The sequence below is a fragment of the Vanellus vanellus genome (genome assembly GCF_965231255.1).
Source record: "Vanellus vanellus genome assembly, chromosome: 2".
Lineage (NCBI taxonomy): Eukaryota > Metazoa > Chordata > Aves > Charadriiformes > Charadriidae > Vanellus > Vanellus vanellus.
The window spans coordinates 24,103,545-24,117,474 of record NC_138906.1 but is presented as its reverse complement, the minus strand read 5'-3'; the positions used below and the strand labels follow the sequence as shown (position 1 = coordinate 24,117,474).

The 13,930-nt window shown below is 38.5% G+C and overlaps 1 protein-coding gene across 1 annotated transcript in view; it reads right to left on the bottom strand.

The window, feature by feature from the left end:
• The window catches only part of ITGA8 (integrin subunit alpha 8), a gene marked incomplete at its 5' end in the record, with an annotated part of 124,815 nt that overhangs the window by 89,476 nt on the left and 21,409 nt on the right, over window positions 1-13,930 (bottom strand). Inside the window, 5 exons of the mRNA XM_082480019.1 lie at window positions 1,270-1,461; window positions 4,339-4,544; window positions 10,007-10,059; window positions 10,247-10,303; window positions 11,357-11,400. Coding sequence (XP_082336145.1) covers window positions 1,270-1,461; window positions 4,339-4,544; window positions 10,007-10,059; window positions 10,247-10,303; window positions 11,357-11,400 — 552 coding nt within the window. The remainder of the gene's footprint in view (window positions 1-1,269; window positions 1,462-4,338; window positions 4,545-10,006; window positions 10,060-10,246; window positions 10,304-11,356; window positions 11,401-13,930) is intronic.

The following is a 13,930-nucleotide window of genomic DNA, read 5'->3' as shown; positions in this document are numbered from 1 at the left end:
ATTAGTCATGGACAATGAAAGACTATTAATAGCAACATCAACAATATGCAAACAAAAAGTCAGGACAGTGTTTAAAAGCCCCTTCTTTTTTCAAATGCTAAAGATCCTCTCACTTCAGTCTTGTGATAGCCTCACTTTATTACTCTGCAGTAAGCCTTTCTGTTTGTAAAACCGTAATTTCTACTGTAAACACCCCTTCCCAGAAACTCTCTTCCGCTTTTGAAAAAAGACACCTCTTTCAAGGTTTTTACAATCCATCACAAAAAGGTAAAAGGATCCAATTTTTGTCCCTGTGAAAATCAGAATTTTCACTTTTGAAACAATACAACTTTTAAGAACACTAACCTTGAAATAACCCAAGCTATCTAAAGTGATTTCATAGTAAGGTAGGGAAGTAAAGACTATTAGCATTTAACTGTGGATGAACCATTCACACTAACAAAATGCGATGTTTTACTGCACACCCTTGCTAAGGCTTCTGAATTGTGATGAAAAGAAACAGAACAGATTTGCTTCTAGACGAGAGAGAGAGTAAATACAAGCACATTTAAAATAGCTCCAACATTCAGACTACTTATGATGCTATGAACATGCCTCTTAAAAAAATAAACACCTCCCCAGCGAGACTCAACTAAAGTTACAAACTTGATAAATTTGAATGTATGTCAGGTAAACTAGTAAGGAAGAACCAAATCTAACCTAAAAAGGAAGAGTCCATATAGCAGAATGAAAACATAAAAGGGATGGAATAGCCCAAATGAAATATCTACCTTTAAGCAATGTCTTTGTATTCTCTCTGCTTTTTTGTAATGTGATCAAAGCCATTAAGAATTTATATATAGCTCAGTGTCTCTTCAGACAGCAAAAAACAACTTAGCAACACAACCAAGTCAATCCATTCTTCTACAACACGACATGTTTTTAATTAAGAAGGAATGCCAGGATGCAGGAGATGTTACAAGTTCAATAAGCCGAGAGCATTTAATTTTTGGAAGTGGGGGAAGGTGTTAAACCTTTTTATTGTAAACTTCACATGTTTTATGTTAATGTAACTATTTAAGCCCTTTCTTGCCATTATGATCATGTCTTTTGACAGGAAAGGGAGTATTTGTTTTGTCTGATTTTTAACTCTCAGGAAAGCAAGCTAGAACTACCCAAAAATGTCTATACTTTATTCTGACCTCTGCCTTCCAAAAGGAGCAGTTTAGGCATGATGCATTTTCCAGAGAATGGAAGTATGAAATTCCCTTTCTAATGGAAAAATCTTACCTGGGTAATCATTCTTGTCTACATCTGAATCTCCTCTTAGAGTGAAGCCAAATCCCGAAGGCATAGACTGTGAGGCCCAGGCTCCACTGAGAACCTGGGAAGGGTTAGTATTTAACCCATTACTGTATCCATTGTAAATGAGTACTTTCCCTCTTCTGTCTTCTCCTGCAAATGGTGCACCAATAGCAATGTCTGTAGTGCAATAAAAGAACAAAAAGAATAGGCACAATTAAAATAAAGCAAAAAATAAATCCCTGCTGGAAAACAGACATAAATGTCTTCTGCTACTTACATGCAAGAACTTCAACGTTCTGTACTTCTGTATGGATTCTAGTTGTAAGGCAAATACACAAGGATGTTTGTAGTGTCTTTTGTGTGTTAAACTTTCATGAGAAAAGCTTACAAACTCATTGTATGAAGGGGTAATTGCATTACACAAAATAGCTAGTCCACACTGGACTCCTCTATCATATTTGCAGGGCATTTCATAAGCTTTAATAAAACAAGATCTAATGAATGCTTGCTTCTACTTCCATATTTTTAAACAGACACCAATTTTCCTTGATTTCCTCTATCACCTATTTAATAAGGAACAGCTGTTAGATAAAATTAATTTTCTTTTTACAGATAAGATATTCAACATAGACAAATAAACCCACCCCCCTCAAACATCCAGTACTTTAGTATGCAAAAGAGAACAATGGAATATAATGTTTTCATCTATACCAAGCCAACATCTTATTGAGAAATAGGAATAGTACTAAGTCAGGAACTTAACAGGAGGCCTTGGGCATTCTGCAATTAAGCACTGCAATCCTTAAAAAATGAGATGCCATATCCAAAAGCGGAACTCACAATGCTATTCTCGTTTCCTACACATGGAATGTGGAGAGAATCACAGAATCACAGAATCACAGAATTTTCAGAGTTGGAAGGGACCTCTAGAGATCATCTAGTCCAACTCCCCTGCTAAAGCAGGATTGCCCAGAGCACATTACTCAGGACTGCATCCAGGCACGTCTTGAAAATCTCCAGGGAAGGGGACTCCACAACCTCCCTGGGCAGCCTGTGCCAGTGCTCTGTCACCCTCACCATGAAGAAGTGTTTCCGTGTATTTGAACGGAACTTCCTGTGTACTAACTTGTGCCCGTTACCCCTCGTCCTGTTACTTGGAACCATTGAAAAGAGCCTGGCTCCATCCTCTTTCAACCCACCCTTTAGATACTTGTACACCATAATAAGGTCTCCCCTCAGCCTTCTCTTCTCCAGGCTAAAGAGTCCCAGCTCTCTCAGCCTTTCCTCATAAGGGAGATGCTCCAGTCCCTTAATCATCTTAGTTGCCCTTCGCTGGACTCGCTCCAGCAGTTCCCTGTCCCTCTTGAACTGGGGAGCCCAAAACTGGACACAGTATTCCAGTTGTGGCCTCACCAGTGCAGAGTAGAGGGGGAGAATGACCTCCCTCGACCTACTGGCCACACTCTTCCCTATGCAGCCCAGGATTCCATTGGCCTTTTTGGCGACAAGGGCACATTGCTGGGCCATGGATAATTTACTGTCTACCACAACCCCCAGATCCTTCTCCTCCGAGCTACTTCCCAGGACTTCCCTAGAATCACGAGTCTAGATTGAGATTCAACAGCCACACTAGTTGAGCTAGCCAATAGGAAACACTAGAGGAGGATACGTATCTACAGCTCTCCTTTTTACATTCTCTTCTAGAAGCTGATGCTGGACTCCTTTATTAAACTTGACTTCAGCACCTTCACTGTAAAAGCAGGAGTGCACCGAAGCTATATGACTGGCATCTTCAGTTATGAAGCAGAAGACGGGCTCTAGATTCTTCTTAGCCTTCTCTATATAGTGGGAGAGAAAAGGAGGAGTATCTCCTCCCTTTCTTACCAGAATGCAGGTGAGCAGGGACACCAACATTCCCTGCCCAGAGAAGCTGAGGGCTTCTGCTGTTGCTCACAGGTAGAAAACAGGAAATCTGCACCATGAAGTCCAGCTGAGCTGGACTCCATGGTAGGATTCCCGGAGAACTCAGTGAGGGTATTATCAGCATTCACAATCCAGTGGCTTCTTCCCACAGGATGAGATTTGGATTTTGTGTACCCTGAACCTCAATATAGACTACGGCTCCTGACATTACTTATCCCTTGCACAGGAGCCACACATTGGCAACACTGCCCTAGAGTCTAGTGGCTAGAGCACCATGAAAAACAGCCCTGAAGTTAAGGAGGAGCTATGTCCATTAATTTTTCCTTAGTGGGCCAACTGTCTTTAAGGCTACTGTGCAAAATATCTTCTCCAGGAAAAATTCCTTGGGGTTTTGAACGCAGACATGCCTGCTTTGCAGATCCCTAACATCCCGGAAATAAGAAGTAAGGAAATGCATGGGTGTTACTGACCATGTCTAGGAGGCCAACTCTAGGAGCTCAAGGCATCCAGGCTATCTCAGATAATTAAGCAAATTAGTTTAATTGGATTGTTTTCTTGAATTTAGGCTCCCAGTTAACTTACATAAATGTTTTGTTGTGTGAGTGTGCTACAGGCATTTGAAAAAGGTCCCGTTATGCACCTGCTTCTTTCAGTGCCTTAGTACCAATAGCAGTCTGATTCCAAAATAAGATGTCTGTACTTGTCCAGTTCTTTCATTGCAGGAAAAATGCTCCACTTACGGAATCTCATTCAATTCTCAAACTCATCCAAGCATTTGAGGAGAGAAGGAGAACTCTACTTTTAAATAAATGCAACATCTTAACTAAGTATTTAAATGAAATTATACTCAGATAACAACAGATAATATTTTTATTTAAATGAACATGCTAATATTTAGTAAAAATTAGCCCTGTAGTCAATATTACTGCCCTCCTATAGGTAAGCTTTTCAGGGTCTGTGCCTCAATGTCAGTTTCATTGGGATTAGTGTAAATTCTCTTGACTTTCAAAGGCAGTTACATGTTAAAAAGCCTTTTTCACCCACTGCACAGAAACTTCATATTCACTGCTTAGCCATTTTTAATTTCAATGTTATACAGAGATATATGTTACTACATTACATTTAAATTACCATTAAATCCATCTTGATTGAGATCTCCAAGGTGCGTGATTGCACTGCCAAATCTACCGAACACTTCAGTGCCTGTCAGAATTTGTGCATCTCGGAAGAGGAAAGCACTTTCTTGCAGGTATAGATAAACTTGCCCAACTTCTTTAGGCTTGCTCTCAAATTCTCGTTCCATAAAGAGAGGGGCACCAACTAAGATATCATCTAAACTGGAACAGTCAAACAAAAAACAGTGTCACTGAGAGATTGAGTGTGATCAACACAGTTCATGCATTTGTTAAACAGGAAATTGATAATTATCATAGAGTCATAGACTAACTGAGGTAAGAAGGCAATTCTGGAGTTCTAGTCCAAACACTTGGTCAAAGCATGGTCAACTAGGGAAGGCTGCCCAGGGCTATGCCCACTGCAGTTTTGAATATCTCCATGAATGGAGATTCCACAACCTCTCTGGGCAACTGCTTCCACTGTTTAATCACCCTCACAGCAAGATCCTTTCTTCCTAGGTTTACACAGAATTTCTTGCACTTCAGTTTATGTCCTCAATAGACACTGAAAAGCTATACTTTGCAGTTAATGATCCAGAAGTCAGGAATTTAGCTCAGAGGGGATCCATGCAATTAGAACAAATTGTGTAGATCTATCCAGCTAACAGTGCTAGTGAGAAACAAATTTTAGTGTAAAATTTAGCTTTTTATACATCAGTAAGTGAACAACAGAACAATAATTGCCTCTTTCCAGCAGATTTTGGACGTAATATACATGAAACATGGGTAGAGCATCAATTAATAGAGAATGCCTCATCATTAATTCAAATGGAAGCTGTGAGACAAAGCCAAGGCTTTATGTCTGAAAACACTTCTGTTGAATATTAGATACATGAGTAGTTGCAGTGCTCACATAATTTGCTGTATTAATTATCGGAGAGAAAGGACATCATAAAATCACAAAAATATGAGGCTTAGAGGGAAAAGTCCTGCCCGTTTTGCTACGCCAAGAAGAATCAGTAAAAAAAGACAGACTAATTGATATTTTGCATGTTGTTCTAAATGGAGGTGTTTCAAAACATGTTACCAACATTATTTAGCGGGAAAAAAAGACCCTTTACTGGACAGTAAAGAATACAGTCAAGCAAGATTGACAGACACAAACCAAGTAGAAATATTCTAAATAGATTATTCTGAGATATGAAATGACGGTATCAGATTAACTTCTGAAGGTTGCTCAAGCCCATATAAACTAGTGGGACAATTCCCATTATATTCAGTGGACATTGATCATCCACATTAAAGAACTACATTACTGGAAATAACCAGTACTACCTGATCCCAGAATTTTTAATTTGAAAAACATATTCTCTTGCTCTAACACAAAACTGTTCAAGATTTGTAAAACTTATAGAAAACTTTCTACTCTCAACTCATCGTTTTCCCAATAGTGATGTTTTCACAAGGGCTTTATCCATTAGTAAACCCATTAGTAAAATTGCACTACATTGTTTTTCCCAATCCTGATAGAAAAAACCCTGTATGATTTAGCAGTCGCTCAGCTATTACTTTACCATAGATATAGACTATGGCTCTAAGATGTATACCATAAATTTAGTACAGAATCTCTCATCTAGAAGCCTTTTAATCACATTGTAGAACTTACACATTCCATAAATTGTGACAAAGTACTTCTAGAAATGTTATTTTTCTATTAAGTTTTATAGTATGTTTCCATAAAGGAAACTGTAATTCAAAATATCAGGTCACTTTGGTACAGTTGTTCTATTCTTTATATGTCAGATTTTACCCCATGGCATGAATAACTAAAAAAGGAAGGAAGCAGTTGCTGACTTGACATCAAAGGTGGGATTTTCCTTTCACACTAAACATCAAAAAGTCCTCCTCTACTAATGGAAGATGTTCATGATTGGGACAGAATGTCAGCTGAAACAGTTGCCATGAAACAATAGCAACAATAAAAACAGAATCATGAATGCTTTTTTTTTTAACAAGTTATTTTATGTATGCCATGTGCTAAAAGCATTACACAGTAGCACTATCATCAATTATTTTATTACATTCCAGTCCAGATATTCCCAGTAAGACTGGGACTCCATGGTGTTATGTGCTGTATAAACCATTAAGTAAAAGATTTGTTTGGCTCCAATGAATATTTTACAAAAGAAGGATTGTAAGACTAAGGGAAGATATTTTAGAGGTGGTAAGGAACCAAAAGATTCAGAGCCAGGAAGCTCCCAGTTCATCGATGTAAAATAAGTAGATACCTAGATACCTTTTAAACTCTGGTCCATAGAGCAATATCCAGAGTGCCTAAAACAGTGAAAGGAGAGTGGCAGACTATCTATCATCCACAGTGGCCTAAAATTCACTAAGCAGAAGCCTAACCCAGAATACAAGATTTGCCAGGTGAGACAGAAAGCAAGAAGACAGGAGTTGGAGTCAGTTGTGCAGGGATCACAGCATCTCCACTGGTAGTGCACAGTGCTGGGTTATTTTTCTACAAAAATTTCTGCTTTGTTAAAATAAATGATGACAATTGTATAAAATGCATGAAGGGAGCAGTGACCAGAACCCAGTAGCTAAGATGGCTGATCTTCTGATGTGCTGAGGGAAAGGTGGGAGGAAGGCAGTCATCTAAATTACACTGACCTATTTCTAAACTGGTTATGGGCAGCAGAGCTGCATGGAACACCCGCAACACTTTGCCGTCCCTCCAGGACTTGGCATGTCCCCCACACATCAAAGCCCTCCTTTCCTCACCCTCTTGATTTCCTCCCTTCTCTGTTAGTGCTGAGCTCTGTAGGTCAAGGCAAGCTGCTTCAGCAAGTCCTCTGCAAGAAGGAATGCTCCTTTAAGCAATTCTAGAGTTTGAGGTTGGGTTTCTGGTTTGGTTTTTTTTTTTAAAAATTTTTTTTTTTTTTCACTGTCATAGCAGTGTACCACAACCAGAGAGGAAGGATTCTTCAGCTACCCTGCTCTCTCTGATCCTCATTTACCTATTTCTGGTTTCTCTCCAAGTGGGTAATAAGCAAGCAATTGCTGCTTACCATGCTTTATAGTCAGTTTTACCTTCCAGCTCCTATGGTTTAAGTATTTAGAGATCAAGCAATCAAGGGGGGGGTCACTTGTTAGGTTATAAATACCTATGTGATTAGAATTATGTATTTTTGTTGGTGAAGGAGGATATTTCAACTGGCTTTTAAATTGTAGGAGTTTATATTTACAAAATTGGAGTTCTGAGCCAAATTCAGGTTGATGTGATTCCTTTTAAAAGGCTGTAAGAGCAAAGCAAAAGCCGCTGGACAGTAATATTAAATCATAAAGTGCAGTTCAGTTTGCAGTAGTATTTTGAACTGGTTCATTAGATTTATTTCATTACTCCACTAAGATGTTGCAGTTAACGTAAATTATATATTTATTTTTGTCCCAGCAAAGAAAGGTAACTAGCCAGTATTGCTTCCCTTCTGATAAAAAAAGTCTTTAAAAAGCACAAGCTCACCACCTGCTGAGACTGTGTGCAGTTTCTTTGTATCCTGCTGAGTAATAAAAAGCAGGAGTATGGGAAATGTCAAGAGGTCAAAGTATAACTATGGGGACCTTTGATATACACCAAATAAAAGACCAGTAAACAGTTTATTCCACTATTTTTATTGGACTGTTTCAATCTAAATTGAAAGTGTATCCTTTTTTCCTCCTTACTAGGAATGTAGTCTGTAACTTGATGGCAAATCTTGCTTTGATTCATTAAGTTTCATTGTGAATTTCTCATTATTAGCAGTGGGCAACTAAACAGTAGTTCAAACAATATCTTCCGTTTCCCTGTTCTCCCTGCAATCCTGATGCGATGCAGATAAAACTACAAGATTCACTCTGGAACACCTGCAGAACTGCTGGAGCAGAAGGTCTACAGAGATTTTTTCCTAGGATAAGACTAATCTTTAAGCCATGTCTTCAGTCTTATTACAGCAAAGCATTATTGCTATTAATCTTTTCAGCATACAAATTAATCAGGTTTCTCATACTGATAAGGCCATCACTACCTCCTTTATCCTCAGCTGCACGAAAAACCCAAGTGAATTTGAAGTGGTCATTTCCCTTTTGCCTTTTTTTTCTCTCTCTGTTTTACTTTCCCTTTCAGATAAATATTTCTATCAACTATATGTGCAAACCATCAAAGACAGACTACATATCTAATCAGACATGTTTATCAAGTGGAACTTTTTGTGTTTTGTTTTCTGTGGGATGTTTGGATCTCAGAGAGAGTCATTAGATTTCTTTTAAGATATAGACTGGGAGACCACACAGGCCTCAACAGCAGTTTGATTATATTATTGACATAAACTGCGGTCTTAGAGGTACACACAAAATATGAGACCTGCCAAGTATCCCTATGGTTCACAGGAAATAACCTGCACAGGAAATAGTTTGGTTCAGTGAGAGAAATTAAATAGCAAGTTCCCTGAAAGTCTAATGAGTGTCTATTGTAACTCAGATTAATGTTTCTCCACCCTTTCACATTAGTAATGCAGGACTAAATTAATTCTGACTCTGTATATCATAAAAATAGGAATTTTCAAAAGCTATGGTACTATGACAAAATCTGGCCTCAGAAACTTGGAAAGATTTGAGTACCATTAAACCACCACAGAAACTGTTGAAAGGACTTTCTTTTTTTTTTTTTATAATTGGAACTGCAATAACATTTTATCAACTTGCCACTTTTCTCTTTTCTTGTATCCCTCACTCTTTAAAAGGTCACTTACAGGAAGCAATGATTTAGCCCAGAAAAAATATTTAATGCGCTATGTTTAAGCACCTAATAAGAAATAATCACAAAAAAAGAATATGAAATAGACATATCTGAGACATTTTGAAACAGAGAAGAGTATGCCACAACTCTAAATATAATCCTGGCTCACCTTTGTGCAGACTTCTAAGGCTCTGAGCTTCAGGGATCTTTATCTTCTTGCTAGAAAGCTAGTACCAATATTCACGTACTAAAGTCCTGATCTTCTAAAACATTTAATTAGACTTTACATGAGTTCAAAGTTAGCAAGCTTTTTGTTCAACAGAGCCTGAAATCCCTGAGTGTCTTAGGCATGACCCTGAGAGCTGAGCAGCATTGTCCCTCAGACAAACACAATGTCTGTCATAACAACTACGGGCCATAGACACTTCTTGGTCCACTGATTGATGAAAATGGATGGCCAACCAGCAGGTGCTGGAATAAGGAGTTGATGATATTGGAAAGCTTTTAAAATTGAGAATTGAAGCTATTGATGGTCCACATGTGAGAAGACAACTGCTTTTGAGAATGGGAAAATGAACTTCTGACTTTCATCTATCTCTTCCAAGCACTAGCTAGCACTGTTTACTCCCGTTCTTCCACCTGGATCTGTTTCCTAAGACTTTGGACGTTCCTGCTTTGCCACACTGCTTTGAATAAATATTCAGGAAGATAAACTGACCCAAACTAGGCCTGCAAATACCTGTGCCACTGTGATTGCACAAAGATAAGCCTAAAGATTAAAATTAGAAAAGCAGAGAAGCCAAGAGAAGCATTCTGAGGTATGAAGCACCTGAAAACCTATGTATATTAATAAATATCAGGCATTGCTTCTATGAATGTTCAGTGGAGCTGAATATATTTGGTAACCTACCCATCATTGTTAACATCAGATACTGCAACAGTGTACCCAAAATAAGACGCCATCTGGAAATAAAAAACAACAGATAGGCTTTCATATCAGATATCAATTTTCAATTTTTTTTTACTGATAATCCTCTTTGTTTCTATGGTCATTAATTCTAAAAAATATTTTATATATTCTTGAAACTATGTTAATGAAACTATATTCTCTAGAGATACAATATTTCATCACATAGTTGCTTGACATTACCTGTTCACCAGTGAAATTCTGGATAAAGGTCAAGTCTGAAGAATTAATAATCGAGACCTGGTAACAGAAAAATATGGAAAGTTTCAAGCACACATGGAGATGTTACAGTGTAACATCACTGCAAACCTATTTGACACACTGAAGGATGGTCCAAGTGGCCAAGAAAAAACAATTCTTTTGTTTCACCACAGTTTTCCTGCATGACCTTGAACAATCACTAAGATTATATGAATGTCAGGTCCCCCATGAATAAAATGGGGAAAAGACTATTTTCCTTCCTTACTGGACACTGAACAGCAAATCACAGACTATCAGCTAACCAGTGACTACATTAGTATGTATGAAAAAACAAAGTTAAATCATTAATATATACATACATACATATATATGTGCACACACACACCCCTTTCCTCTGAAAAAATGGTATTAATAAGTTCCAGAGACATAAGGAGTTTTGGCTGGATGGGGCTTTGAGCAACCTGATCTAGCGGAAGGTGTCCCTGCCCGTGGCAGGGGGGTTGGAACTAGATGATCTTTAAGTTCGCTTCCAAACTAAACCATTCTGTGATTCTATGAAAACTGAGAACGTGTGTGTGGCTGGGATCTCTCCCAATCAGGTTAGTTCTTTTTTTCCTATGACGCAAAATACAATACACATATGTATATATACACGTGTATATTGTTTTCTCCCTCCAATTCTAACTGCGTATGATGACTTTCTGCATCTGGTATTCAGTGTATATACTTAGAGCACTGAAAATAAACATGATAATCTGAACTTGGACTTCTCTCCACCATGGACACAGCATTGCACATGAAATATGCTAACCAATGCTCAAGCTTAGGTCTGATAACACTCAGCGGGTATAGGGATACTAGTCATACTCAAAGCATGCTTCTAATTGGCTACTGAAAAAAAACTTCAGAAAGAACTAAGTGCTTAATATTCAAAGCCCAAAACAACACAGCCAGGTAAGCATGAGGGTGAAAGTCAGTGGCAGTTTTCTCTGACTAGAAAGTTTGGGATCAAGGAGACAGAGAATATAACGTAGACTTTGATCTTCCAAATAGTTTAACAGCATTCTCATAAAATGTGGGTCCAGTACATACATAGCCAAAGTTCTGTGCTCCCCTTGGGACTCCAGCAACCAACTCTGAAAAGATAAATGATCAAGAGATCAACAGATAGCTTGTGCTATCTGAGTGGTGCATGCAACATGCACCCCATGCCACTTAAATTCTTCCTTGACATATAACCCTTAGGATTTTGGTTTGTTATCTGCACCAGAAACACCTGCAAATCACTTCAAAAAATTCATTCATAAGATTTTAACATTCCTTCAGTGCATCTAGTTGCATGAAATATTACACCTTAACTGCTGAATACACTCATCCAGACATCTCTTTCTGCCTAGCATTACTTAACACAGTACAGTATAATAAAGCTCTTAGTACAATTCTGCTTGTCACCTGACAGCTGTGGATTGATGGAACAAGAATTAGTTGTGGCATCACACAGTAGAGTACAGAAGTTAAATGCAACTGTCCTTACAAATACCCCTGCTCTTTCTGGCTGCTCAACGGTTTGCCTCATCTATTACTTGGCTTGATGTCATGAAAGTGTTCGACAAGTTCTGCACAGGCTACCTAAAAGCATTACATGGAAATTTTTTGTGAGTGGCATTGGGGGAATCCATTGAATAAGAACATGAAATGTGGGACCTAGCTGCCTTGTAGGATGTAATTCTGCTGAATGGTAAAATCTTACACAACTAGTGGAAAAAATGGGAAAAAAAGAAGAAAAGAGCAAAGACTGCAGTCTTACTGTCTAAACCTTCCCTCATTAGGATATCCACGTCAGAAGACAGCAGCAGGAACTTCAGGTATCAGAGCACTTCAGACACCTGCTTGTATTGACCTCGCATTCCTCTGTTCCTCTCTGGGTTTATATACTCCCCTGTGGTTGGCAGTAGTAATGAAGGATTGAACAGGACACAGGATGACTCCCAGGTCAGCCGACAATGTGATTCTTTGTGCCAATCTTTCACATTACTTACTGATTCAAGAACCATCCTTTATAAAAATGTTAATATGCATTAAAATATATATATGAAAGTGGCTGCAGCCTTCCATTACCAGGGACACATCTTTTTTCCACATTATAACATTAGGCTGAAAACTATTAATTTTTTTTTAACACATAGTGGCACAGGACAGGAAACTCTATAGGGAGGAAGCAGCAGCAGTTCTGGGGAGTCAGGTTCATTTGTAGAAATGTACTGTGTCTATTGGCTTTGTGAGCCTGGAACATGGAGCTATTCACCCTCTCAAGAAAGCTAACCCTTTAAGCAATACTTTCTGTCAGGCTGTCAGCATTACACAAGAAACATAGCTCTTAAAGTATGAAACACCAGGGATCACAGATATTTTCACTAATTATGTTTTGAAATCCTGTACAATTTCAGAACACTTGAAAATAGCTAAATCATGCACAAATCTCTATTTATAACTGATTATTTTTAATGTATTCCACCACCAAACAGACAGCTGTGAGAGGAGCGTTTCCTCTACACTGGAGTCAACTTGCAGAGACAGAAAAACTACTGTTCAATTTCTAATACACCCACAAAACTTACTTTACAATTTAAAAATCAGGCAACGTTCATCTTGGTTTTAGTTCTCTTGCCACAGTAGTTTGTGCTAGGAGTTCAGTACATTCATTAAGTGAGGTTTAAGTCTTGTTGGTATTTAGTGAAAGCCTCAGTGGTGTTGCAGGAACTATTGCTGCTAAAGCCAGCCCCTGCAGGATGGATTGCTCTGACTTTGTCCTTGGAGAATTACAGAACTATGCTACCAGAGCTGCCACCTTCCAGGGCAGGTTTCCCTGGCCATGTGAGACTAATAAATATCCTGTGTCACCTTTTGCCAGAGGGAGCAACTTGAACCTCAGCGTTTGAGCTGCATTCTAAGTTATGGAATGACATTCTGCACATTTAAAACAATATTTATCCTCTAATTTGGGTCAAAACCTGTTCCTTAGTGCATGTTGCCCTACTTTATGAAATCGTTAATGTAGAGTCCTAGAAGGTGGTGAAGATCATGAAACATTTCAGGTGAAGGTTTCACACCTGTTGTGTGAATGATGTTTTTAAGCAATGCTATTAAGTCTGTGAGATGTCTCGCTCTTTGTGGATGACGGTTGCTGTCTAAATGAAAATTACTCTAAATATGTCCTGTATCAAACTTACTTGATCCAAAAATCTTTACCAAGTCTTTACAAAGTCTCATTCTATATTCAAAGTCTGATTCTATATTCAGACATTTATATTCATGCGCATTCAGCTTTTCCTAATTCAAGGGACTAATTGAACAACTCATCTTCCTGTAGAATGCTTTCTCTCTCTCTAAGCCCAGGTTTTAATAAAAGGAATTCAATTCCTCTGTCTCCTGCTGTTAAATATAAGGCTTGGGGTAGGAGCAAGAGCACAGTGAACTTGTTCTTACTGCATTATGGCTGTGCAGGAAAATTTGTATGAAAAGGGTCAGCTAATGAACTGCCCCAAACACCCCATCCTTAAGGCACATGAACTGGAACTAGGGAAACTTTTATAGAGCCTAGAGCTGCTTTCACCAACAAGAGCTAGCATGCCGGTGTAGACACATGTCTTTGTCCAGAAGCAGCTG